This window comes from Sphaerodactylus townsendi, linkage group LG15, assembly GCF_021028975.2.
Source record: "Sphaerodactylus townsendi isolate TG3544 linkage group LG15, MPM_Stown_v2.3, whole genome shotgun sequence".
NCBI classification, from domain to species: domain Eukaryota; kingdom Metazoa; phylum Chordata; class Lepidosauria; order Squamata; family Sphaerodactylidae; genus Sphaerodactylus; species Sphaerodactylus townsendi.
In genome coordinates, this window is record NC_059439.1 from 39,605,542 (window position 1) to 39,633,075 (window position 27,534).

At 58.1% G+C, this 27,534-nt stretch overlaps 1 protein-coding gene across 1 annotated transcript; it reads left to right on the forward strand.

Moving 5' to 3' along the window:
- Nucleotides 1-1,650: 1,650 nt before the first annotated feature.
- On the forward strand, nucleotides 1,651-26,454 carry LRCH4 (leucine rich repeats and calponin homology domain containing 4). The gene is given in 19 exon segments (XM_048516965.1): nucleotides 1,651-1,887; nucleotides 15,528-15,672; nucleotides 15,819-15,945; nucleotides 17,618-17,723; nucleotides 17,894-18,030; nucleotides 18,709-18,827; nucleotides 19,072-19,168; nucleotides 19,483-19,570; nucleotides 19,664-19,731; nucleotides 20,580-20,650; nucleotides 21,118-21,270; nucleotides 22,098-22,152; nucleotides 22,252-22,300; nucleotides 22,536-22,655; nucleotides 22,938-23,041; nucleotides 23,716-23,841; nucleotides 23,843-23,857; nucleotides 24,207-24,284; nucleotides 24,520-26,454. Coding segments are annotated over 19 exon segments (2,049 nt in total). The 5' UTR covers nucleotides 1,651-1,706; the 3' UTR covers nucleotides 24,730-26,454.
- Nucleotides 26,455-27,534: the final 1,080 nt, after the last annotated feature.

Here is a 27,534-nt window from a genome sequence, read left to right on the forward strand (position 1 = left end):
AAGCCCAGTCCAATGCAGGGCCCCTCCTCATATCTGGAGAGCTTCCTGGGTTTCTGGCAACCGAGGGTTCAGGAAGGGGCCTCGCGGGGGTGTCACGCCGCCCAGCCCAGCGTACAATAGATCTTTATTTAACATGTTGAGGTGTGAATAAACAGCAATACTGGATTTGAAGAAAGTTATGCTGGCCATCTATACGCAGTTATACCTACCAGCGTCACAGATCATTTATAAAAGCAGATAACGTGAATTAGAAATTTAGCAGTTAGTCCCGATTGTAAAACAGAAAGTTTATAAAACAAGAAGGACGACAACTCAAGGGATGATTCAGTCAAGATTAAAACCTGAGTTTCACACGTCTCTTGCAGATCCCTGGTCTCAGGACGTTTGCTAGAAAAGGGGTCACCTTCCCCATGATCTACCTAAAGGGTGGTCTATAATATAGGTGTCACTTGCGCCCCTCCAGATGTTATGGACTATGATTCCAATGTGCTGGCAGGGGATGATGGGAACTGTAGTTCATCACATCTGGAGGAGTGCGAGTTTGACCCCTGTGGTCTATAATTAATAATTGCATTTTTATACAAAAATTGGACAGCAGCGACCTCCTGAAACCCACACTCTGCAATGCAACAGGGGGACCAGCAGAGATGGAAAATATTCCACATTCAGAGATGGTTTTATATTCGTTTAGAGATCGCTTTGAATTCAAAAGTGGCTTTTGGGCCAGGGGTCTGCAATCTGTGCCTCGCCAGATGGCCATGGACTACAATTGGCCATGCTGGCAGGGGCTGATGGGAATTGTAGTCCATGACCATCTGGCGAGGCACAGGTTACAGACTCCTTTTGGCGGACCCATTGCCCAGCCCAGAGCAGCCCCTGCACCGGGGCTCACTCGGAGGGCACCGGGTTCCAGAACCGCCCTTTTCCATGCAGACCTGATCAGCTATTGGCACAGCGGCCTGTCAGTCAGGCATGAGTTGCCCCCTGTCTGGGTCCCCTGTCTTTCAAACTTCGTAGGCCCCGCCCCCACCGTCAGAAACCCCTGGCTCTGATTGGTCAGTTTCCTCCCCGCGTCCGGAGGAGATCCCGCTGGGGATTGGCCCTCTAGCTGCCACTCTTCCCTTACCAGGGGCTGCTTCTCCTCCCCCTCCCTCGGCCTGCAGTCTTTCAACCGTTGCCGCCGAAAGCCCCGGGAGGCGTCACTTTTTGTTGGATTGGCCAAACGGCTGTCATTCACCCGCTAGGAAACGCCCCTAGACCTTGAAGCTGCCCGCCGACCCGAGGCCGAGACCTATCTGGCCGCTTCACGATTGGAAAGTAGCTACGAGCGCCCCGCCTCTCCGAATTTCATTTGTTGAGAAGGGAGGACACGCGTCGGCGCCAGGTGATTGGATTAAGTGGTAGTCAATACTCCTCAGGAACCACTCATTGGCTAGAGGCCAAACAACGTCTCGCGTCTGCACCCTCCAGTGCTCGATTGGAGCGCAAAGAGGAAGCGCTGACCCTCACGGCCCCCTTGGATTGGCTGCCGGGAGTTTGCGGCCCCGCCCGCCTCCCTGCGATTGATAACGTCCCTCGTGGCCTGCCTCTGATAGGCTACTGCTGCGCCTGGCGCCCCGCCCCCTTTGGCTGGGGTCTCTCTGTGTCCGCCTCGCAGCGCTCATTCGGCCAGGCGCTGCCGCGGGGGAACGAGCGGAGCCTCAGGCATGGCGGCGGGCGAGGGCGGGGCCGACTCGCTGCCCCCGCCCTCCCCCTTCCTGCCCGGCCCCGAGCGCGCCTTGGAGGAGGCGGCGGCCTCCGGGAAGCTGAGCCTGGCGGGCCGGCACCTGCGGCACTTCCCCGGCGGAGCGGCCCGGCGCTGGGACCTCAGCGACACCACGCAGGCGGGTGAGAGGCGTGGCCCGGGCCCGGCCCCTCCCCTTCTCGCCCCGCCCCGATCGCTTTTCCCACCCTCTTCGGGGCCCCCCCCCCATTATCTTGTACCCTATAGATAGGTCCTCCCCCGCCCCCCTTTAATTTCTGGGCCTGCCCCCCACCCCCGCCTCTCCCGCTTTATGGTTGGTTCCGTTGCTCTCCCGGCTGTGCACAGAGCCCTGCAAGGTAGGCCGGGCTTCCTCTGAGGGAGTTTTCGGCGTGCGGGGAGTCAGCTGTGCTCTGTGCGGAGGGAGCTCCTGTGCGGGCGTCTGGCAGAGCTGGAGCAGAAGGCCCAGAAGACGTCCCGGGGCTTTTTAGCGTCTCCTCAGGAGGAGGAGGTGTTGAGGACGCAGCTCTGCTCATAACGGGAGGGGCTCTCACCTGCCTGCCTCGGAATCCACCGTGGGGCTCTGCAGTGTAGGCTCGGTGGGGGGGAGGGGGAGGGGGAGGGGGAGGATGGCTGAGGGGGAGGCGTCAGAATCCCCTCTCCTGCCCGCTCCGTTTCAGGATGGATCTGCTGAGTTTCCGCCAGGTGTGCCTGACCTGTTGCTGGGGGGCGACAGGTGAGCAGGTGGGGCCAGGTGGGGTGGCGGCGCTGGCCCTGCTCTGCTGCTGGCGGGGGTGGTGCTGGAGGGCTGCATGAGCTGCCAGCTTCCCGAGGCACACATCAGGCGCCCACGCAGCAGCAGCAGCAGCAGCAGACTGGCAGCCGGAATATCCGGGCCCGGAGGTGCCTCAAGCGAGGGTTGCCCTCCAGCTGCTGGCAGGTAAGCCGGCCGGGGGGGGGGGAGGGGGTGCAGCTGATTGGGGCTGCCCGGCAGGCGGTCCGTGGCTGAGCTCCCTTGAGGGGACCGTGGGGGCCAGGCAGGGGGGCCTCTGCCAAGGCTGCCTGCTGCTTTTGCCCGAGGGGGAGCTTTTGTGCACCTCTTTCTGGCAGGAGGAAGCGGGCGGAGGCCTCTTCAGGTGGCAGCTGTGAAAACATGTCAGAGAAGACAACGAGGCCCTTTATTTGGGATGTTTCAGAGCTCTGGTTCTGGTGGGTTTCCCAGGGGGCTGCGTGGCCGTGGTCTGGTGGATCTTGTTCCTAACCTTTGCCCTTCATCTGTGGCTGGCATCTTCAGAGGTGTATCACAGAGAGAAGTCTGTTACACACTGTGACAAGCGAGAAGGGAATATTTACATGTGTGCAACAGACTTCTCTCTGTGATACGCCTCTGGAGATGCCAGCCACAGATGCAGGCGAAACGTCAGGAACAAGATCCACCAGACCACGGCCACGCAGCCCCCCGGGAAACCCACCTGAACCAGTTGAATCTGGCCGTGAAAGCCTTCGACAATACATTTCGGAGCTCTGCTTGAGACGGCCGTCTGGGTCCCGCTCTTCCTCCTGCTGCTGGATCCCCCCCCCCCCCCGCTGGGATGCTTGAGGGCAGGCAGAGGGGCAAATAATTTAACTCAGTGGAGCTTTTGGAGAGGGACCGCCTGTTGAGGGGGTGGCAGGAAGGAAATCCTTGCGGCAGGGCTGCTGCGTTGCCGAGGGGAGCACCTTCACCTGTGCCTCCCTCCTTCCCTTGTGGTGACCTGCAGCCTCAGGTAGAAACTGGCGTCGAGTCTGGTGACATCTGAAAGGCCAGCTAGAACAGAGGTGTCCAACTCTGGCGCTTCTTCAGATGTTCATAGACTACAATTCCCATCAGCCCTTGCTGACATGGCTTCAGCAGGGGCTGATGGGAATTCTTGTCCATGAACATCTGAAGAAGCGCCAGAGTTGGACACTTCTGAGCTAGAGTCTTTGTTGATTGGGCTCATGAGGTGAGGCTGTTGTGGGCCAGAAGCTGTGGGCTTTGGGGGTGCCCCAACGTGCCTCTTAGTCTTTGCAGGCTTGTGTGGGAATCGGTGCTGAGGCCAATTGGCCATGCTGGCAGGGGCTGATGGTATTTGTAGTCCATGAACATCTGGAGAGCCACAGGCTGCAGACCCCTGATACAGGAACGATTGGGCTGATGGTATTTGTAGTCCATGCAGGGGCTGATGGGATTTGTAGTCCATGAACATCTGGAGAGCCGCAGGCTGCAGGGAGGATTGGGCTTCGATTGCTCTGGGCTGCCTGAAGTCTGGATTTGTGGGGAGCGTCAGAGCAGGCTCCTTCCTGCGCTTTGGGGAGCCCCTGTCTTCCTCTGCCGCTCTGCAAACGTTCCTCGCCTCCTTGTGCGATTGTGACAGTCGGGAAGAGCTGGGGGGGGGGGGAGCTGCTGCTGCAGATGGTCGAGGGCTCCGCCTCCCCCCGCAAGCTGCTGGCATTTGGCATCCAGGATGTCTGACATAGTCCACGTTCTTTCTAGGCAGGGGAGATACTGACAAGGACAACTTGTGTGGTGGGCGAGGAGGACGGGGCCTTCCCTGGCCAGAGGAGGCAGAGCTCTCCGGAGGCCTCTCTCTCTGCCGGGGCTTCCTGCCTGCCACTGCCGGAAGAGCCGGCTCCTGTAGTCAGTCATGGGGGGTCGGTCCAGTGGCCAGTTTTCAGGGGCAGCTGGCCACATGCCTCCCAGTCAGCTCTTAAGCCAGGCACAGCGGCAGTGGCCCTTCCTGCGGGTCATTCTGGAGCTCCGGTGGTGAGAAGCCGGCTGCCTCTGAGCATGGAGGTTCCATCTTTCTACCCTGGCTGATAGCAGCTGATGGAGCTGCTTCTTCAAGCCCTCTTGGCCGGTGTCCATCAATCCACTGCCCCCCCCCCCCCCCCCCCCCCGTGTCCTGCACTTCAGTAGACATGGTCATGTGTTGCGTGCTGAACCGGTGCTTCCTGGGGTCGGGGGAAAGTGGGGGCTTTGCTAATGAGGCGGCAGCTGGAAGAAGCCAGCCCAGGTGGGGTTGTGCGCTGGCTGTTTGGGCTGGAAGGGATCCCCCCGGACAGGTCTGCCGCCTGCTCTGCCGTGGGCCAGTCCGGCTCTGCTTACAGCCTCTCTAGGAAAAAAGGACCGGAGGGGTTCTGTTTGTGAGTTTTGTGGATGAGAGAACTGGAGTGTGTGTGTGTGGGGCGGGGGGGGACACCCTGCCAGTGGTAAAGAGCTTCCTTTTTCCGTTGCTGCCGGCCTCTCAGGTCACGCTGGGTGGAGCCAGAGTGTCTCGGCTCTTCTTTAGGAAATGGAGGCTTTCTTTGGAAAGAGCCCTTCAGAAAGTATTGCTGTGGGGCTTCCTGGCTCAGTAAGGGCCTCCCTTCCCCCACCCCCCAAATGCTCAGCCTCGGCTGGAGCTCCTGAGAGCCGCACTCGTTTTCCAGGTGGTCGGGCTCGGCGGGTGGAGGGCTCAGCCAATTCATTCTGTGAAAACCATGGCTTGTGAAAGTTGGTGTCATGCTCAGTTAGCTGTGGTCGCGAGCCTCAGTTTTGGCGTGACTTCTGGATGAGGCTGCTGCTATCTGGAATCGAGCTTGCTAGTGGGACAGCCGTGTGTGTGCAACTGTTTAGTTTATTAGATTTATACGCTGCCCTCCCGTGAAAGGGCTCAGGGCGGTGAACGACAGCTGCAAAATGACAACAGCAACAATCATAACGTTAAATAACAGCCAACAGAATCAACAATAATAACGTTAAATAACAGCAGTGACAGAATCAATAAACATAACATTACAACATATTCTAAGCAACAATGAGCACAGCCTTTTAAACACAGCATTGTTTTTAAAGCAGCTGTTTGCAGACTTTGTCAGAACAGTGGAGTTCCACAGTAGGACAGGATTGTGGGCCCAGAGATGGCTTCCTCCGGCTCTCCCCCTCTCAGCTGCTGGCTGTCCAGAAAGGCTGTCTGGGGATGGGGTCTTCTCCTGGCAAAATGGCCCCCATGGGGAGCTGCTGCTAATGTCCGCAGGCTGAGCTGTTGGGACTTCCTGTGTGCCCCTTGGCACAGCTTTCCGTTGGGTTGGGGAGGGCCGGCTGCACCCTGGCTGGGAGGCAAACCAGTTTGGTGACTTTCCGGTGCGTGCGCAGGGTGAGGGGAAGAGTCACAGGTGAGATGAAAGGGAAAGGTGGCTGCATCCCGTGACCGGCCCCCTCCCTCCCTCGCTGGCCACGGAGCCTGGGGCACGCAGGCAACTCGAATGCAGGCCGTTTAGACCAGGGCTCCTCACTCTAATCCCTTGGATTTATTTATTACACTTTACCCCAGTCTAGTAACAAAGTAGCCCGCGGGGGAATCAAAGTGGCTTTTGTCGTTCCCCCCCTCCCCTCACTGTATCCTCACAACAACCCTGCGAGATAGGTTAGGCTGGTGGTTCTCAACCTGTGGGTCGGGACCCCTTAGGGGGTCGAACGACCCTTTCACAGGGGTCGCCTAAGACTACATCACAGGTGTCAAACTCGCGGCCCTCCAGATGTTATGGACTACAGTTCCCATCATCCCCTGCCAGCATGATGCTGGCAGGGGATGATGGGAACTGTAGTCCATAACATCTGGAGGGCCGCAAATTTGACACCTATGCTCTACATCAGTGTTCTCCATCTGTAAAATGGATAAATGTTAGGGTTGGGGGCCACCACAACATGAGGGGCTGTATTAAAGGGTTGCGGCATTAGGAAGGTTGAGAACCACTGGGGTAGGCCAAGAGTGTGTGTGACTGGCCCAGCGTCACCCAGTGAACCTCCTTGGCAGGAGTGGGGGTTCAAACCCGTGTCTCCCGTGTCCTGGTCTGACACGCCTGCTACGCTACACTGGCTCTCTGGTGTGGCTACTCCTCGCCGCACCTTCCCTTGGCCTGCTCTGCTGCCGCTGCCGAGCCAGGGGCATTTTGAGGGGCCCCACGGACAAAGGTTTGCCAGGCCTGCTTTCAGGAGAGTGCTTTGGTGGTGTGTTCCTGCATGGCAGGGGGTTGGACTGGATGGCCCTTGGGGGTCTCTTCCAACTCTATGATTCTGGAGCCTACAAGGCTGCATGATTGTTGCTGAGACCTTTTTGTGGAAGGGGACGAAGCTGCCGGGAGGTTTTTGCCTGAATGGGCCGTTCTGGAGGCTTTTCAGGTGCAGCGATATGTTTGTTCTTCTTGGGTTTCTGTCCCTGTCCTTGGTTGGTTCGGACTTTCTGTGCTGAAGTTCCTCTTTCTGGGTTGGTTTTGCAGCAGTTTATAGTCCAGGTTGACCTGATGTTGGAAGCTAAGCTGGGTTGGCCCTGGTGAGTTAATACTGGGATGGGGACACACACACACACACGACACACGCAGACACGGACACACACACACACAGATGTCTGGGGTTGCTGTGCTGAGGTCGCCAGTGGCACATGTAGTGGTTAAGAGCAGGTGCACTCTGATCTGGAGGAACCAGGTTTGATTCCCAGCTCTGCCGCCTGAGCTGTGGAGGCTTATCTGGGGAATTCAGATTAGCCTGGGCACTCCCACACACGCCAGCTGGGTGACCTTGGGCCAGTCACAGTTCTTCAGAGCTCTCTCAGCCCCACCTACCTCACGGGGTGTTTGTTGTGAGGGGGGAAGGGCAAGGAGATTGTCAGCCCCTTTGAGTCTCCAACAGGAGAGAAAGGGGGGATATAAATCCAAACTCCTCCTCCTCCTCTTCTCCTTCTTCTCCTTCTCCTCCTTCTCCTTTCTTCTTCTTCTCCTTCTCCTTCTTCTCCTCCTCCTCAGTGCCTCCGGCCTTGCAGACCCTTCCGGGTCACTGTAGCTTGACTGTACCCCCCCCCCCCTCAGTTTTCTGTGGCCCCACCATTGGAGAAGCCATGGCGGCTGTTTGTGTCTGCCAGTATTCATGGGGCTGCCCTCTAAGCAATGGGCAGGCTCTTGCAGCTCCGCATGGAGCAGTTGCCAGAAGATGGGGCCCTGGCCTGCCCTTCGGAAGCCCCTGCTCAGAGGTCAGCCTGTGCTTTGGCTGTGGGGCAGGGCTGGAAGCAGCAGCAGGAAATCCTGTATTGGCCAGGGCCGGCTGGGATGCTGCGAGGAGGCCCTGCTGATGGAGCATCTGCTGTTGCTGGAGGAACAGTCCACTTCTGCTCCGTGCGGTGGGGTTTCCCTCTGGTATGGTGCACGGGGGTAGGTGCTGGGCGCAGCCTCCGCGTGGGTCTCTCCTCTGGGCTCTGAGGGCCCCCTCCCCTCTGTCCCCTGTCACCCTGTCCCCTGACTCCCTGAGCGTGATTTCCCTGAGCCCTCCATCTGACCCACGGAGCCAGGTGGGCCCTGGGCAGGCAGAGGGATTGGCAGGCACTGAGCAGCCCTTCCAGACTGAATTGGATGACCAGGCAGTAAACGCGTGCATGGCGAGGGCAGCAGGCTCAGATGCGACTCCTGCAAATCGCCCTGTGTGTGCGCACAATGGTGTGTGCCCTTGTCAGGCTGTTGTTTCTGCAGCACGACCAGTTCTGGCCACAGGGGAGGATGGGCAAGAGGAGGGGGTGTGGGGGAAGGGAAGGGGAGGCCGGTGCCTGGCAGAGCAGCCCAGTGGACTCCCTCGCTGTGTAGCGGCTCAGCCTTTCTCTTCTGGGGTTCTGGGGCCACGGGCACACGGCTGTTGAGTCAGGGTTGTAGCCCCACCCTTCCTCTAAGGACTTTGGGCATAGTTTGGAACAACCCTGCAAGGTTGGCTAGTGATTTCCTAAAAGCAACATTGCACAGTGGGCAATAAGGGGTTTATTATATTTATTTTTTGTTGTTGGTTGGTTTGTTTTGTAGTAGGGCCATTTTGACCATTATGTTTATGTGGAACCAGGAGAGGTTCAGGGATTTCCCTTGCTCTTAGCCATCTTACTGTTGTCATTTATTTAAATTTTTTAACTGTTTCATTTGCTGTGATTTAGACCTTCCGCTATTTCCAGAACCAAGTAACCCCATTATTTATTCATCTATTTAACTAAACCTATATCCTGTCCTATCCCGCAGGGCTCAGTCTTTTGATTCGTTCTGTGTTTGGACTGATTATGTTAATGGGTGTGACTTTCGATTTTTTGCTGTTCATTTTTAAAGTCACAAATCTTTATGATTCTGCGGCATTCCTGTTTGGGAATTTGGGAAAGAGTTTGTGTGTGTAGGAAACAGACGGGAGCCCTGCTCTGAGACCCCGCCAATGTCAGTGGGCTGGACGGATCAGCTTCTCCGTTGGGGCTCATTATCAGCTTCAGAGGGTTAGAGCAGAGGTTGCAATTTTCTCTCACTTGCTCTGGGGACCTGGCCAGAGAGAGACCTCCATTTTTCCCCCCTTTTTGGAACCCTTCGGGCACTTAGGGAACTCCTTGAAAGGGTATTATGGGTTTTAATTAATACTAGAATTAATTAATACTCACAAAACTAGAACCAGGGGGCATCCATTGAAAATGTTGGGGGGAAGAATTAGGACTAATAAAAGGAAACGCTTCTTCACGCAACGTGTGATTGGTGTTTGGAATATGCTGCCACAGGAGGTGGTGATGGCCACTCACCTGGATAGCTGTAAAAGGGGCTTGGACAGATTTATGGAGGAGAAGTCGATCTATGGCTCCCAATCTTGATCCTCCTTGATCTCAGATTGCAAATGCCGTAGCAGACCAGGTGCTCAGGAGCAGCAGCAGCAGAAGGCCATTGTGTTCACCTCCTGCACGTGAGCTCCCAAAGGCACCTGGTGGGCCACTGCGAGTAGCAGAGAGCTGGACTAGATGGACTCTGGTCTGATCCAGCTGGCGTGTTTTTATGTTCTTATGTAAAAAACAGCCCCTTGTAGCGAGCCCAGAAACAGGCAGCAACCGAGGGAGAAGGTGCACAACTGAATTAATATGGCCCCTGTCGTAGGTGCCCGTAAGAACCCTGGATTGGACCCAACCTGCCTTTCTTCCTTCTCTGCACCCTGGTCCCATCTGACCGTACCCTGTGCGGGGCCCATAATCCCCAGCCCGGTGTTTGTTGACCCATCTTCAAGCGCTCCCCATCTGAAGGCCCGACTGAGCCCAGCCCATCCAGGCTGTCTCTGAGGGCCAGGGAAGCCACTGTGAGCTGTCGGAGGCCGTGCCTTGCGTCTGTCTGCAGGACGTCTGGTGCCAGGGGTCCCTGGAATCTCATCCTCTGTCATTGGCTGCCTCAGCAGGAAGAGACACGCCGAAAAAGTCCCAGCTCCCAGGAGAGGAGAGCGTGGCAACCAACCACGCTGGAGTCCATAGCAACGCCAGCCACCCACGCTCGCCCATCACAGAGTGGTGGCTGAGAAACCCCCCCCCCCCAAGTCAGCTGCAGACAGAACCAGCCAGTGGCCAAGAGCATCCTCTGTTTATTGAGAAGAAGAAAAAAGAGTTTGGATTTATATCCCCCCTTTCTCTCCTGCAGGAGACTCAAAGGGGCTGACAATCTCCTTGCCCTTCCCCCCCTCACAACAAACACCCTGTGAGGTGGGTGGGGCTGAGAGAGCTCCGAGAAGCTGTGACTAGCCCAAGGTCACCCAGCTGGCGTGTGTGGGAGTGTACAGGCTAACCTGAATTCCCCAGATAAGCCTCCACAGCTCAGGCGGCAGAGCGGGGAATCAAACCCGGTTCCTCCAGATTAGATACACGAGCTCTCAACCTCCTATGCCACTGCTGCTCCTGCATCGAGAGCGGAGATGTTGGGGCTGGAGTGCGACGGGTGGGGTTGCCCGGCCCCCAGGTGCCTGTGCCTTGGCTCCTGTTGCAGGTTGAGCCCCGTTCAGGGTGGGCACGAAGCTGCGCCCACTGAACTGCGGGTGATGCTGAGAGCGTCGCATGGGGCAGGAGCCGGGGGGTCGAGCCTGCAGTGTGCTGGGCCCTGCCAAGGTGGTTCGTTCTGCGGGCTCAGTGGTCTGTTTGGCCTGAGCTGAGGACGGGGCCCATCCTTTCCCTCCCCCCCATCAGGAGATTGCCTCAAGGAGCCAGGAGACCTGCGGGGGCATCGTGACCCCCGGCAGTCTGCACACGGGGTGAGGGAGGGGTCCCCGCTTAGGTGCTCAATACTCTTTGAGGGAAGGGGGGCAATTCTATCCCCTGCCCCTGAGGCGGAGAATCCCTCCTCCCCTTCCAAGACGATGCCCCCCAGGGCTTTGCTGTCCTGTTAGCCAGGTGGGGGTCATCTTGGACCCTGCAGGGGTCCCAGAGCCCTGTTTGCATAGCTCCGTGTTTCTCAAGAAGGGATAAGTTTCTGTTGACTTAATGTGGATCCTGGGTTTTTGTTCACACTGGGTAGTTTGGGTTTCCCGGGTGCTGCTCCAGCCAAGCGCCAACCATCCCCCTGTCTGGGCGGACTAATATTTGGCCGGGCGAGTGACCATAGAAACTGGAGGAGGGGGAACCAGGCTGCGTGCGGGGGTTTCTGTCTGAGCAAAAGGGGTTTCCAAAAGCTGCTGGAATTTAATCTTGGAAGTAGAGATGGGAGGGCCTGGGGGGGGGGGCAGGGGGAGGGACACACTCCCCCCCAGGATGGAAAAATTGGGGGAGCGCTGGAGTGACACGGGACCTGCGACTACCTGCGTTCCATGAATATGCTGAGTAACAGAATATTAAATGCCAACCAAGTTATAATATTAAATGCCAACCAAGTTATAAAGATGCATTTGATGTTATTAAATCGGAAAAAGAAGTGCCTTGCCTGTCCCCTCCTATGCAGCAGTGGCGTAGGAGGTTAGGAGCTCATGTATCTAATCTGGAGGAACCGGGTTTGATTCCCAGCTCTGCCGCCTGAGCTGTGGAGGCTTATCTGGGGAATTCAGATTAGCCTGTGCACTCCCACACACGCCAGCTGGGTGACCTTGGGCGAGTCACAGCTTCTCGGAGCTCTCTCAGCCCCACCCACCTCACAGGGTGTTTGTTGTGAGGGGGGAAGGGCAAGGAGATTGTCAGCCCCTTTGAGTCTCCTGCAGGAGAGAAAGGGGGGATATAAATCCAAACTCTTCTTCTTCTTCCTGTCCTGGTGGCTCCAACATTTCTGGACATTCTATATCCTCGCGTAGAGAGGTCTCTTGTGGGCAGTGGGGGAGGGGGGTTGGGTGGCCGGCATACCTGGGGATCCTAGCCAGGTCGGGGATCGGGGTGCGGATACCGCAGAACTGAGCACAGACGAAGCTTTAGGACGCCGAGTGTAGTTTTCTTGGCTGGATGCTTTGCAGACTGTCTGTACGGTGGGCAAGAGCAGGCGCACGTACCCTGGGAAGGCCGGGCCCAGAGGCGAGCCCCGGGGAGCTCCTCCGCATTTAGGAGGAAGGGGCTGAGCCTTCATTTCTGGAGCCCTGCTCTGTCTGGAAAAGTTTGTTTTTAGTGGCTGGAGAGAAGTGAGGCTGCAGGGCAGCATCTGCCCAGATGTGCTCCGAGAGTGGGGAGATCCCTGCTTTGTACTCTTGACAAGGATTTCAGGCAGCTGCCTGCGGACAAAGGGGAACGTCCTGCCCTTTCTTGAACGGGGGCGGGGGGGGGGGGAGACGTCTTCTCTCTGGCCTGCAGTTGGAGCTCATCCAGGAGGTGGGGGGGGGGGGGCTTTGTGTTCTGCAACACCGCCACTGTCCTCTCAGACCGGGGTCCTCACGGAGTCCTGGGTGTTCAAGCCCCGCACTTTCCAAGCAAGAGCCCCGTCCCCTTTTGGATACCCCCCAGGGGTGGGAGGAGGTTTTCAGAAGGCAAGGAGGAAAGCGTGAGTCTGTGGCCACCTGCAGTCAGGTTTCCTGCTCTTGTCCCCTGTGCTTGCCTCCGTGGCTGCCCTGCCCACACCTTTCGTGAGGATCTGTGGCTCTCCGGTGGCTGTAGTCCTGGAGCCCTGATGGGAGAGCCGGCCCTGCCTCCCCTGAATACTTAGGAGCCCATTCTCTGAGAGGGGGAGGACTTCCTGTTTCTTCTGCCCCCCTCGCCCCATAACTGTGGGTCTAAACGTGTCCCTTCTCAGCTGGACGGGCCCTGCTCCTTCCTTCCGCCAAGCGTTCCCACCTGCATCTGCTGACAGCTGGAACGTGCAGAGAGCTTTTTGCCAGCAAGCAATTACTGCTTCAGAAACCTTTTTTTAACCAAGAAAGGGAACATCTGGGCTTTAAACGGAACTATTTTTAGCCAGGGGTCTGGTGCGGCCTCTCCCCACTCGGGGGCCGATTCTGCTTTTCTCACCCTCCCCCTTCCTCAGTGATCTTTAGGGGAAGGACGGGGCTGTGGGGATGGACGGGTAAAATGCCCTGCAGGTGTGGCTGCCAGGAGTCAGTTTACCTGCCGACTTGGCTTCAGAGGCTCCTGTCCAGAGAACTGGCCACGGCTGAGCACGTGCCCCTCCTTGCTGGCGGTGGGGAGGGCGCAGCTCCCTGTGCAGTAAGCTGGTCAGAGCTCTTTTTAACATCTGGCTCTAATATCAACCGATCCAGTCGGGCCGCCTTCGGTGGTGCCGCCCAGTCAGTCCCGGCAAAGAAAATCCCAAGAACCTGGCGGAGCCTGGCAATCCCCAGAAGATTTTATTTCTCTGCATTTAAACTCTTTCTGGTCTTCCTGGGACTCAAGACGGGGACGTTCAGTAACCAAGGAAATAGGAGAACGCAGTCGCTCCCTCCTAAGGGTCCTACCGCTTCCACCCCATTAACCAGAAGAGAAGAAGAAGAAGAAGAGTTTGGATTTATATCCCCCCCTTTCTCTCCTGCAGGAGACTCAAAGGGGCTGGCAATCTCCTTGCCCTTCCCCCCTCACAACAAACACCCTGTGAGGTAGGTGGGGCTGAGAGAGCTCCGAAGAACTGTGACTAGCCCAAGGTCACCCTGCTGGCGTGTGTGGGAGTGCACAGGCTAATCTGAATTCCCCAGATAAGCCTCCACAACTCAAGCGGCAGAGCTGGGAATCAAACCCGGTTCCTTCAGATTAGATACACGAGCTCTTAACCTCCTACGCCGCTGCTGCTCCAGGTTGTCCTTGTTGGTGAGGGGCAGATCCAAAATAGCCTTGGTGCCTCTTCCACCCTCTGGACCATGAAATTGTCTGCAAGGCAACCAAGGCCTTTGTCGGACCGAGTTTGACTTCAAACAAACATTAGGATGATTGACGTCTCCCAGGACTGCTGCGTCTGTTCTGCTTCCGAAAGTTGGGCCATCTGTTCCAGGAAGACATCATCCAGCTCTTCAGTCTGGCTGGGGGGGTCTGCAATATACCCCCCAAACAAGATCTCTAACGAAAGAGCCAGTCTTGTTGAACTAGGGGCCGGGGTAGGGAGCGAAGAAACCCAGGGTCCTTTCAGACCAAAGCTGCGAGGGCCCTTGAAGAAGGGCTAAATTAGAATGGAGGAGCACCTTAAGGACCAACAAGAGTGTGTGTGTGTGCGTAAGCTTCCAAGGGTCACTGCTCCCCTCATCAGATGCAAGTAGGGAAAGGAAGCCCAAGTCTCTGTGTGAGCCAGGAGGGCGCGGGGAAGTTCTTTGTGAGCTCTACAGCAGCATGTTCATGTTGGAGTTACCCTGTGGAGTATTTCGTCGCCTTTGTAGGTTCACAAGGACAGGGCGCCCAGGAGAACTTCGAAGGCCCTCCCGCTGTTTTCTGAATGTTTCGATGGCTGACGTCATATTTGCACCCATTAGTTCTGCTTTGTAAGGACTAGTTTGTTCAGCAAACACAACAAAAGGCCGTTGTAGTTGACACACGATGGAGGCTATTCAGTTGGAAGATCAGCCTGAGACGGCGTGGCTGGAGACGTGGTCAGGAGACGTGGGCACGGATCCCCAAAGGGAGCGTTCCCCTCCCCTCCCCCAAATACCTACCTGTGTGAGGGGATAGAATTGATCTGCATTTTCTGCCCCCTTTTCCCTTGCCCCCTCCCCCCATAACTCCTCCTTGTTCACACTCTCGCTTTCTCCAAGGAGCTCAAGATATTGGGGGGGAGGGGGAGGACACTGTTTCCCTTCCCCATTTTAACCTGACACCAAACCTGTGAGGTAGGTCCGGCTGAGAGCAGGAGGCCCATTCTCAGCCAGAAGAATTCACATGGACAACTGGGGGGTCTGAACCCCAATCTCGGGTCGTGGGGGAAGCAGAATAAAGAACGGTGGGCGTATGATGCTGTCCTTGCAGCTAGTCCAGGGGTCTGCAACCTGCGGCTCTCCAGATGGTCATGGACTACAAATCACATCAGTTGGCCATGCTGGCAGGGGCTGATGGGAATTGTAGTCCATGAACATCTGGAGAGCCGCAGGTTGCAGACCCCTGAGCTAGGAGCAGCAGTGGCGTAGGAGGTTAAGAGCTCATGTATCTAATCTGGAGGAACCGGGTTTGATTCCCCGCTCTGCCGCCTGAGCTGTGGAGGCTTCTCTGGGGAATTCAGATTAGCCTGTGCACTCCCACACACGCCAGCTGGGTGACCTTGGGCTAGTCACAGCTTCTCGGAGCTCTCTCAGCCCCACCCACCTCACAGGGTGTTTGTTGTGAGGGGGGAAGGGCAAGGAGATTGTCAGCCCCTTTGAGTCTCCTGCAGGAGAGAAAAGGGGGATATAAATCCAAACTCCTCTTCTTCTTCTTCTAGTCTAACCGCTGCCCCGGGCTCTTTGCTGCCTCTTTGTTGTGTTCTGACCCCAGGCCATCCGTGGGACTTCTGCTGAAAGAGGAATCCCCCCCTGAGTTATGGGCCGGGCGTCTTGAAGAAGCTGAGCAAGAGGTCACCTGCCCTTCTCTCTCTCTGTTTCTCTCTCTCTCCTGCCCTGCAGATCTGTCCCGGAACCGCTTTGCCGAAGTGCCTGAGGCGGCCTGCCACCTGACGTCCTTGGAAGGGCTGTGCTTGTACCACAACTGCCTGCGGAGCATCACCCCCGCCATCGCCAACCTCCAGGCCCTCACCTACCTGAACCTCAGGTGAGCCGGTGCGGGGTGGCCACGCTCTGCTCGGGGGGTGGCAGGCGGGGGTGCCTGCCCCTACTGTAGCCAGATCCCTCTATGCTCCGGGGGGGGGATGCCGCTCCTCCTCCTCAGCCAGCTCTCGCTTCCCCCCCCCGTAACAGTCGAAACCAGCTGACCTCCCTGCCTGCCTGCCTCTGCCGTTTGCCCCTGAAGATCCTCATCGCCAGCAACAACAAGTTGGCAAGCTTGCCCGACGACATTGGCGCTCTCAGCAACCTCCGCCAGCTGGTGAGCCGGGGCTTGGGGTGGCAGGGAGTCGGGGGGGGAGCAAGACCACAGGTTGCGGGGGCCTCCCTCCCTCTCCTGCTCTCTGTAGGTTCAGCCTGGCTGAGACTTTCCCGACGCCTGGCCCTCTAGGCCGGGCCTCAGCCCCAAGGCAGGGGGGCTTCCCCCTCCTCCCGGCTTGAGTCTGAGCATGAGCCAAGTGCTTCCTCTGAGTCCAGGCAACGGCTGCTCGTGGGGGCCGGGCAGGTTGTGCCCAGGGGGCAGTGGGGAGGGGCCCCACATGAGACCAGGTCCCTTGTTCTGACCCAGCCGGGCTTTCCACATCTCAAAAAGGATGTCGAAGAGATAGAAAAAGTGCAGAGAAGGGCAACGAGGATGATTGAGGGACTGGAGCACCTTCCTTATGAGGAGAGGCTGCAGCGTTTGGGGCTCTTTAGTTTGGAGAGGAGGCGGCTGAGGGGGGATATGATTGAAGTCTATAAAATTATGCATGGGGTAGAAAATGTGGACAGAGAGAAATTTTTCTCTCTTGCTCACAATACTAGAACCAGGGGGCATCCACTGAAAATGCTGGGGGGAAGAATTAGGACTGATAAAAGGAAACACTTCTTCACGCAACGTGTGATTGGTGTTTGGAATATGCTGCCACAGGAGGTGGTGATGGCCACTAACCTGGATAGCTTTAGAAGAAGAAGAAGAAGAGTTTGGATTTATATCCCCCCTTTCTCTCCTGCAGGAGACTCAAAGGGGCTGACAATCTCCTTTCCCTTCCCCCCGCCCACAAACACCCTGATAGGTGGGTGGGGCTGAGAGAGCTCTGAGAAGCTGTGACTAGCCCAAGGTCACCCAGCTGGCGTGTGTGGGAGTGTACAGGCAAATCTGAATTCCCCAGATAAGCCTCCACAGCTCAGGTGGCAGAGCTGGGAATCAAACCAGGTTCCTCCAGATCAGAGTGCACCCTAACCCTAACCCTAACCCTAGCCACTGCTCTTAGCCACTACGCCACTGCTGCTCTTTAAAAAGGGCTTAGACAGATTTATGGAGGAGAAGTCAATCTATGGCTGCCAATCTTGATCCTCCTTGATCTGAGGTTGCAAATGCCTGAGCAGACCAGGTGCTTGGGAGCAACAGTCGCAGAAGGCCATTGCTTTCACCTCCTGCAAGTGAGCTCCCAAAGGCACCTGGTGGGCTACTGCGAGTAGCAGAGTGCTGGACTAGATGGACTCTGGTCTGATCCAGCTGGCTTGTTCTTATGTTCCTGATGTTCCTATGGCAGTGGTGGCGAACCTTTGGCACTCCAGATGTTATGGACTACAATTCCCATCAGCCCCTTCCAGCATGACCAATTACTGCGCTGGAAGGGGCATGATGTGGAACTTGAGAGTCCATAATCCTGTATCTGGAGTGCTAAGAGGTTCATGCACCATGGGTCCTGGCGGGGAGGGAGGGGCACGTTTCTTCCTGAGGAGAGTCCTGGGGGACACACAAAAAGCCCCCCCTCCCCCCGCTGTGCCTGGTCTCCTGGCTGGGTATCCCGGGCTGTGGGCTTTGGTATTTCCTCCCCTTGGCCTGCTCCCCTCTCGTCAGAAAGCGCCAGGCCATCCTTTGTGCCTGTGCCGTTCGGAAGAGGTTGGGCCTCCTCTGCTCACCTGTGGCCTGTGACTTTTCTGACCAGGATGTCGGCAGCAATGAGCTGCAGTCGCTGCCCGCGAGCATCGGGGGGCTGATGTCTCTCCGGGACCTCAGCGTCCGCAGGAATCAAATCGACAGCCTGCCTGAAGGTCAGTGCTCCTGCGGGCTGGACGGGGACCGGGTGAGGGGAGCTCCGTCTGGGCCTGGGTTGCCCGTGGCCTCTTCTCCCTCAGGGAACCTCCCTGTCCAGTGAGGGCGTGCCCCCACCCTGCGCTACCTGTAATGACCGGTGACTCTTTCTGATTGGCTGCCTCCACAGAGTTGGCTGAGCTCCCGTTGGTGCGGCTGGACTTCTCCTGTAACCGGGTGGCTCACATTCCTGTCTGCTACCGTCACCTGCGGTACCTGCAGTGCATCCTCCTGGAAAACAACCCCCTGCAGTTCCCACCTGCGCAGGTAGGTAGGGAGACGACCCCCAGACAACCGCCAGGCCCGGGAGACACCAGCGCTGCCCCTGAAGCGGCTCCCCCCCCCAAATCTCTCTCTTCTTTCCTCTGCTCTGCCAGCGCCTCTGTTGGCTCCGGTCCTCGTGGTGGCCGAGCAGGGTACCTTCCCACCAGGGTTTCCCCGAGACCCCTTAGTCCCATGGTGGTGAACGTTTGGCACTCCAGATGTTATGGACTACAGTTCCCATCAGCCCCAATTGGCCATGCTGGCAGGGGCTGATGGTAATTGTAGTCCATAACATCTGGAGTGCCAAAGGTTCGCCACCACGGCTAGTCCTTTCCTGAGAGACGGTGGTCGAGGCCCCATCCAAGCTGGGCCTGAGCTTTTTTGCTCAACCCATTGCCCTGACACGTGTCTGTGGCCACAGTGTCTGGACTGCTTCTGCCAGCCACGTCTCGTGCCATAGCCGGCTGCCCTGTTGCTTTACGGTCCTCTGCGTGAGCTGCCGCCTCCCCCTCGGGAGTCCTGGCACTGGGGCGGGCGGGGGCCACTGAGCAAGCGGTCAGGAGGCCGCCTTCCCTTCAAGGGGAATCCAGGGGGGGTCGTCTCCTCCTCACGCCCTGCGCCCCTTCGGTGCCCCCCTGGCGGGAGAGTCGCCCACCTGTCAGCCCCGTCCTCCTCTTGCAGGTCTGCTCGAAAGGTAGAGTCCACATCTTCAAGTACCTGCACCTCGAGGCCTGCAGCAGGGCCAGGCTGGACCTGGAGGAGTTTGCCCGCGGGAGCCGCCCCACTGGCTTTGGCACGTGGTAAGGAGCTGGCCTGGTGCGGGCGGGGGGGGGGGGGGAGATGCCACCGAGACCCCCCTTGGCTTGTTGGTGCGTGGAGTCTGGGCCGGTTTGAGGGCTGGTGGGAAAGGAGGGCTCTCTTTGATCTGGCTCCCCCCTCGCACTCTGGTTGTCATGGGAAGTGGGTCTCTGTGGGAGCAGGAACTTTGTGAGGGGTGTGTGTGTCTGTTCTGAACGACTCAGCTGTGCCATTTCCTCCTCCCAGCCTCCTGGAGGAATTCTACCCCACGCGACAGTATGGCGGTCTGGACTCCGGCTTCAACAGCGTTGACAGTGGAAGCAAGCGGTGGTCCGGAAATGAGGTGCGAGTCAGCCAGGCCTCTGTGGTGGGGGTCGCTTTGCCCTTCGGAGGGGAGGGGCCCCAACACACACACCCCTCCCCCCCGGTGACTTCCAGGCGGCTTCTGTGTTCTGGCCCGGCAGTCTGTTTATACCCATGGCGGCAAACATTTGGCACTCCAGATGTTATGGACTACAATTCCCATCAGCCCCTGCCAGCATGGCCAATTGTAGTCCATAACATCTGGAGTGCCAAACGTTCGCCACCACTGGTCTATACGCAGCTGCAGGAAACGCCCCCTCCAAGTTTCTTCTTCCTCTCTCCCCCCGCTTGCAGTCAGCAGACGAATTCTCTGACCTTTCCTTCCGCATCGCGGAGCTCGCCCGGGACCCCAGGCAGCTGAAAGAGAAGCGGAACGGGGCAGGTGAGTAGCCACGCTGGGTGGGCAGGTGGGGGGGCGGGCGGGGGGCTTGGCCCGAGGTGTCCTAACCAGGGGCTCCTCCGTTCCGCTCTGCAGCCGACGCCAGCGATTTGGAGCAGATTGACTACATTGACAGCAGCATCAATGGCGACGAGGAGGAAGAGGCAAGGAGGGGGGCAGTTTGAGCCGAGCAGACAGGCATGGCCTGCAGTGGGGGGAATCCCCAGGCCTGGGGGGTAGGGGGAGCTGTCAGGAGCAGCAGTGGCGTAGGAGGTTAAGAGCTCGTGTATCTAATCTGGAGGATATTGGCTATTGGCGCGTGGCGCGCAGGCAGGCAGCGGTGTTGCCCGCGCCGCCACGGAACCGGGTTTGATTCCCAGCTCTGCCGCCTGAGTTGTGGAGGCTTATCTGGGGAATTCAGATTAGCCTGTGCACTCCCACACACGCCAGCTGGGTGACCTTGGGCCAGTCACAGCTTCTCGGAGCTCTCTCAGCCCCACCTACCTCACAGGGTGTTTGTTGTGAGGGGGGAAGGGCAAGGAGATTGTCAGCCCCTTTGAGTCTCCTGCAGGAGAGAAAGGGGGATATAAATCCAAACTCTTCTTCTTCTTCTATATGGTGGGAGGGCAAGGGGCTGTGTGGGTGGGGCAGGCGGGTGGGTGGGCAGCCTCTGGCACAGCGATTCCCAACCAGGGTTCCATGGGAACACTACCGCCCGCCCCCCCTCACTTTTGTGGTGTCTCCCGCCGGTGCCAGCAAGACATGGAGCTGGCCCGGGGCAGGCAGGGCCCGCCACAAAAGGTCAGCAGCCAATCTGTATTCCCCCATGGTGGTGCTTCACCCTGGGAGGGGAAGTTGGGGGGGGGTGGCAAGCAGGGGCACTGGGAGGGCAAGGTGGGGGGCTGGCAGGGGCACCGTGAGATATGAAGAGTGAGGTCAAGGGCACCGTGCTGTCGAAAAGGTTGGGGAACACTGCCTGAGTCTGGCGGCTGACTTGGGGCCTTTCTCCTAGGAGCTGCAGAAGCCCCCCAAGAAGAGCAGTTTCCAGAGGGCAGGCGCCGCGGATCAGAGCCCGAGTGGCAGGTGCGCAGTGCCCCCTAGTGGCCTCTGCTGGGACTGCTGTGGGTTGCCGAAGGGAGGGAGAGGCGGCTGGGACAGGCCCAGCTGCTGCAGCCTCAATCAGCGTCTCTGCAGCGTCTCAGGCAAAGGCTGCTCGCATCCCTCCCCCCCTTAACTGGAAGAGCAGCCAGGGCATGAGCCAAGCAGAGGCCCTTGAGCCAGGAGGGCAGAGGGGGCCTTCCTGGGCGACTTGTCCCACCTTCCTCCGCCCAGGGGCTTCATGGCAGGGGGAGGTCCTGCTTCCTCTTGGGCGTCAGGCCTTCCCCGCAGGCCAGTGTGGGGGGAACCGTGCTCCCCTTGGGTGTCTCTGTTGAGGGAGCTCCCTTGGTGCCAGGGGAGGGGGGGCGTGCCGTGCTTGGCCTTGCACGTGGCGGCCGTCGGTCAGTCCAGGTGAAGGTCAGTGACCCTGTTGCTCTCTCTGGTGCTCGCAGGGCCTCGGGGGTCGGGTGCTCGTGCAGACCGGAGCCCACAGGAGAGGAACGACGACGCCCAGAACTCCTGCAGCTGTGGCAGGAACGGGAGCGGCAGCAGCAGCAGCTGTCACGGGGGGCTCTGTGGGGCCAAGGGCGAGAGAAGCAGGACAGGTAGGCAGGCTGTCTCATTGGGGGTGGGGGTGGGGCAGGGCTTCCCTGTGAAGAAGGGCGGCCCAGAGGCCTCTCTGCCTGGCGGCTGGCGGGTTGGGCTTTCTCGGGCACCTGTGATTGGGGCTTGGTTATGGGTCTACCCAGCAGCGCCTCTGGATCCCACAAATTGCCTTGCGCAGAGCAGGAGGTCTGCCTTCTTTAAGAACATAAGAACAAGCCAGCTGGATCAGACCAGAGTCCATCTAGTCCAGCTCTCTGCTACTCGCAGTGGCCCACCAGGTGCCTTTGGGAGCTCACAGGCAGGATGTGAAAGCAAGGGCCTTCTTTCCCTTTGGAACAGGCAGTTTGTGCCTCCCGTGTCAGGCTGTCCCTGTTTCTCTTCCCCGCTGGGTCAGAGTTGTGCACGGAGCTTTGCTGCCCGTGTTTCAATGCTGCCAAGTCTCGATCTTTGCAGCTTCGCCAATTCCGACGTCAAATCTAAATAGCGCGCAACGCACAATATTTTTAAAAGGGGAAACCGGCACGTTCGCGTCACGGGGAGACAATTATGCAGTGTGTTTTGAGCTGGGAAAAAAGTTTCCGAAACGTTTTCAGGAAAAATCTGTGCTAAACTCCTCAGAGGGAAAGATTTCTGTGTTGTACGACAGCATCAGGAATAAGCCTTTAGACTTCTGTTTCCAGAACTTAAGCAGAAGCAGACACCCGACCGGCTGGCCGGGGGAGCAGATGGGCGGGTGGGGGGAGCCACTGTTTTCCCCGGTGCTCCTGCAACACCAGATGTGGCCCTGGTGGGTTCCTGACTGTGGTTCCTTCCTCTCTCCCCCCAGCAGCGGCCTGGCTGAGAACAGCAGCAGCCTCTCTCAGCTGAAGCATCGCAGCCAGGTAGGGCGAGGGGAGGAGCAAGGGGGCCTCTCAGGCTGGCCTCTACAGGTGGTTTCTCTGGCCCAGGTAAATGGACCCCTTCCCCCTGGTCTCTTGCAGGCAGCTGAGCAGCTGACCGGATGCCCCAGACAAGCCCTGCACCCTGGAGGTAAGTCGAAGGCGGGACGACCATCCGACGGGAGGCCGTGCGCACTCCTGGCAGACGGGCAGGGACGGGTGGATCAAGTGTCCGGAGTGTGGGGGGGCATGGGGGGGCCAGCAGACGGGAAAGGTGTGAGAGGAGCAGGGGGCGCCAGGAGCTGGCCCTCGCCTTGGGGGTCCCCTCGGGGCCTCTGTCCCCCTGGCCATCCAGAGAGCACCCTCTCTCCACCCCATTTCCGCAGATCTGGCTCAGCTGCAGGGCTCTGTGGCCACCTGCCCTTCCTCCCGAGAGCCCGGCTTCGCCAAGCCCCCCAGCTTCCTCTTCCGCTCCTCCTCCCGGAACGGCATCCAGCGGGGCTCTGGTAAGGAGCAGGGGGGGCAGACCACGGCCTTCTGCCGGCTTGTGGCCCCACCCTGGGGGTTTGCTTGACAAAGCGGCAGAGGCCCCGAGGGACCCTGTGAGGGGCTGGAGGACCAGGGCTGCAGGGGCACTCTGGGAATTCCGGCCCTTCTCTCGCTGGTGCTGGAGACTCGCCCAGAGGAGGGTCTGCTAGATCCGCTCTTCTGACTTCAGCCGCCTTTTCGCTGCCCTTTGCCTGTCCAGGCTGGTCACGCTTCCCCCCCCCCCTCCCCTTTGCTCCCAGGGTTCTGGCCTGAGCCATACCACGCCGAGCCCACCCACTCGCCGAGGCTGCGAGCTGGACCACAGGCACTGGATGAGAGAGAGCTGGCAGCTGCCCTTCGCATGGTAAGCCAGGCCCCCTGCGTCAGAGATGGGCCCAGTGGCGTAGGAGGTTAAGAGCAGGTGCATTCTAATCTGGAGGAACCGGGTTTGATTCCCAGCTCTGCCACCTGAGCTGTGGAGGCTTCTCTGGGGAATTCAGATTAGCCTGTGCACTCCCACACATGCCAACTGGGTGACCTTGGGCTAGTCACAGTTCTGTGGAGCTCTCTCAGCCCCACCTACCTCACAGGGGGGTGTTTGTTGTGAGGGGGGGGGAAGGGCAAGGAGATTGTCAGCCCCTTTGAGTCTCCTGCAGGAGAGAAAGGGGGGATATAAATCCAAATCCAAACTCTAGACGTGGGGAGGAAAAGGCTGTGTGCAAGGCCGCCGTTCCCTTCTGTTGTGGCTGGAATATACTGGGTGTCCAGACACGTCTTTTGGGCATGGAGTGAGTGCCACAGGGGGAGGGTGGGGGCCACAGCTGGAATTCTCAGCTCAAGGAAATTGGGGTTGGGGTGATGCATACGGCCCCCACCAAAACCACATTCCCTCCTGATGAGCTTCTGAGGCCCCCCCCGGCCTGTGCCTGCCTGTTTCCCTGCCCCTCTTGAGGACCAGCTGAACGTAGTGAGCCAGTAGCCCTCTTCCCCGCGCCCTCCCGCGGTGCTGCTGACGGGGCTTCCCGCCTCTTTCTCCAGGCCATCGAGTCCCACCTGAAGACCACTCTGGCTTCTAGGACTTTGGGCGGAGGCGCTACAACGGGGTGTCTCTTGTGCCAGCTGGATCAACCACACTCTATGCGTTCTGTGCCTCTTCGGCCCATCGCCCTCCCCGGCTGTGGTGAGTTTCCCTGTAATGCTGATGTAAATTAGAAACGCTGATTCGAACCCACGTCCACAAGCACATAACAATGCTGGCGGGCCCGAGACGGCCTCTGGCCATTTTCTGACTCTGCCCTTCCTGCTTGCAAACAATTCGTGGGGTGGCAAAAGGGGGAGTTTCTTCTGCGACCCCCCTCCCCAGTGAGTAAAGGGGCAGAGAAAAGCCGGTGAGTTTTTGAGTGTCCCAGTTCAGAATACAAGTGGGGGGGGGGGGGCTGCCAACTTCCTGCCCTGCTGTGACGGGGGCTGCCAGAGCTGGTGGGATTCTAGTGCCCCCCCCTTTCCTTCCCCCTTTTCTTTCTTGGCAGCCAAAGCTGAACGCCATCAAAAGTCGGAAGAACGTGGAGAGTTTCCTGCAGGCCTGTCGCCAACTGGGGATTCCAGAGGTGTGTAGCGGGGGGAGGTTTTGGGTTGTGGATCCTCCCCACTAGGAAGTATCTCCCCACCCCCACCTCAGGGCAATATTTTCAGGCTGTTATCCACTCCTCCCCCCCCCCACCGTACCCTTCAACCACATCCTTTTCTGCTCCCTGATGTCACTTTGTTAACAAGCGTTTGTGTATATGTGTATGTGTGTGTTCACAGTGTTGTCTCATCCTATGTTCTCTCCACCTGCTACAGGTCTCTCTCTGCTCCGCCTCCGACGTCATCCGCGGCAACACCCACGGCTTGCTCCGCCTCCTCCTCGCACTGCCGGGTTTTGCTCCGGTGGGGGCAGCGGCCCCTTTGCCTGCCGCCCCCCTGTCGGAGCACTTGGCAGGCTTTGGCGCCTTCTACGTCTCTCTCATGCTGCTGCTGTACCTCGCCTATCGCAAGCTCTGTGGCTTCTAGTGGGGCAAGGGGGGCCGGGTCTGTGGCCGTGGGCTCTCCGGGCCGCATGAGGCCCACCAGGCTCGGTGGGCTTCCAGAGAGAGACGCGAGTCCTTCCGTGGTTCGTCTGCAGGTGGAGCCCTCCTGCCCCTCCTGCTCCGGCCACCTCTGTGGCTGCTGCAACTTGCTGGTGGGGCTTTTGCACACCCTTTACTGGGGCAGAAATCCCCCTCTAAACGCAGAACGGGGTGGGTGTGGGGCGGGGGGGAGGGGCAGGTTTAATTCCTCTTCCCTCGTGTCTCTGGGGGGGCCGGGGGGCAAAGCCTCCCATCCTTTGCCAGCCAGGAGGGGCTCTGAGTGACTGTGTGTCCGAAGCACTTATTGGCCGTGCCCCCCCCGTCCCCCCCGCTCAGTCATATCTGTGCCTTGTATGTTTCGTCCTGGTGTTGGGTCAAGTCCGGCTCCGCGAGTCCTTTTGTCCCGAGAGCTGCCGCAGGCTCCTCGTTCCTTCAGTTGCATTGCACTAATTCATGAGTGCCTGTGGGGGTGGGGGTGGGGGTGGGGGGGTGTCTTGTAGGGAGGGAGCCCCATTTCCTGAATGCGACCCCTGTGTCTCAGGCAAGCGCTCTCCTGGCTGACAGCCGTGAACTGGGTCCCATCCCCCCACCTGTTCCCACAGCGGACGAGCTTTCTGCCTTCCAAAGGCGAGCGTTCTTGGGCCACGCCTCAACTCCCTCCTCTCTCCAATTTCAACCTCTGGAGGCCGTGGGTTCTAGCTCAGGTTGCGCCAGGCCCCAGTGGCCTCGCAGTCCCAAACCAAATAAAACCCTCTCTGGCAGGAAGCGGCCCCCCACTCATGCTCGGGAAGGTGTCTCTGTCTCTCGTCCATGTTTCAGGTCATCTTTGGCCGTTCAGGGATCTCTGCTGGGTTCAGCACTGACTGGCCGGCTCTTTGAGACTTCCTGGGGGGCCCTGTGGAAAAATCTGCCCCCTCCCTTTCCTGCCCTGTTTTGTACGCTCTCTCTCTCCGTCCTTCCTTCCTCCCAGCCGACCGGCGTGACCCAGCAGTGCTGGGTTGCGTGGTCGTCGTTTGAGGCTCAGTCCTCACCTCCATTGAAACGGGCCGTGCAGAGGTGTGGGACTCGTCTGAAACTACTGGCAGGGGATCAACTCCCACCTTTAAATCTTTTGCTGTGGTTCGTGGCTACGACGGCCCCTCGGTGTAGGCAGCCTCCGGGGCCCTTGGTCACCCGCCATGCCTTACAATGCAGCCCTCGAGCAGAAATGCCTTAACTGCAATGGGGGAGGGGCGCCTTTTCCTCCGCCGCGGCCTCGGAAAAAGGCTTCCGCCCGGACCCCCATTCCAACCTCCACTTCTGTCTCCCTCCCCCCTTGCTGCCTTAAACACATTAAATTATACTTATATATATTATATATAAATATATATAAATATATATATATTTGAAGAACAGGAGATTATGGGATATTGTAAAGATTTTTGTTTTTAAGCATGTACAAAATTGTAAATACGTTGGTTTCTATTTATCCTGCGTTCCTCCTCTCAGGATGGAATTCTTCTAAAGGGCTCTCGTTTTATCTTTCAGTTTTTGGCTATAAATTCACTGTGTGTGTGTGCGTGTGTGTGTGTGTTGGCTTCTGTTGTTGTCTCCTAAACAAATATTGATCCATTTGTTTGCTTTACTTTTGTACATTGTGAAATGTGAATACAAACCTTTTTTTCGCAAAGATGACGCTGTCTTGGGTCTCTGTGTCCGCTTCTTGCAGCCGCGGCCCCCGCCGCCTTTCTTTCCTGTTGCTTGCAGTGCGCCCCTTTGCCGCCAGCTTGCCAGAGGAAAGGGGGCTGCCCTGACGGCCTGTTCTGCACCCCCTGGGTCTCCCTCTGGCCCTAGCAGGTAGCCGGAGGGTCAGGGCCTGCCTCTGTCACCTGCTTCTGCCAACAACCAGGCCCTGCTGTGTCCAGGACGGCTTCCTGCGTGGCAGCTGGGAGTGTGTGTGTGGAGCACTTTCCTTATGAGGAGAGGCTGCAGCGTTTGGGGCTCTTTAGTTTGGAGAGGAGACGTCCGAGAGGGGATATGATCGAAGTCTATAAAATTATGAATGGGGTAGAAAATGAGGACAGAGAGAAATTTTTCTCTCTCTCTCACAATACTAGAACCAGGAGGCATCCATTGAAAATGCTGGGGGGAAGAATTAGGACTCATAAAAGGAAACACTTCTTCACGCAACGTGGGATTGGTGTTTGGAACATGCTGCCACAGGAGGTGGTGATGGCCACTCACCTAGATAGCTTTAAAAAGGGCTTGGACAGATTGATGGAGAAGTCGATCTATGGCTACCATCTTGATCCTCCTTGATCTGAGGTTGCAAATGCCTTAGCAGACCAGGTGCTCGGGAGCAACAGCCGCAGAAGGCCATTGCTTTCACGTCCTGCAGGTGAGCTCCCAAAGGCACCTGGTGGGCCACTGCGAGTAGCAGAGTGCTGGACTAGATGGACTCTGGTCTGATCCAGCAGGCTTGTTCTTATGTTCTTAGGAGTCTTTGCAGCGGGCCAGTCGCAGGCTCTGCCTTCCTTCCTTCCGGCATTAGGAGGTTGGTGACCCGGAACTGCTCTGCTTTCCACAAAGGCCAGGGGCCAGTCCAGGAAGGCCTCGCTGCTGCCTTGGCACACCTTGGGCTGACACTGTGCAGAAGGGGAAAGGTGTTTGTTCAAAGGGTGTTGGTCGTAAGATTGCTCTCCAGGTGGCAGTCTGGTAGAAGCAGCCCTGAAGGCCACACTCCCCAGCCAGGGAATCGGGTCAGCATCCA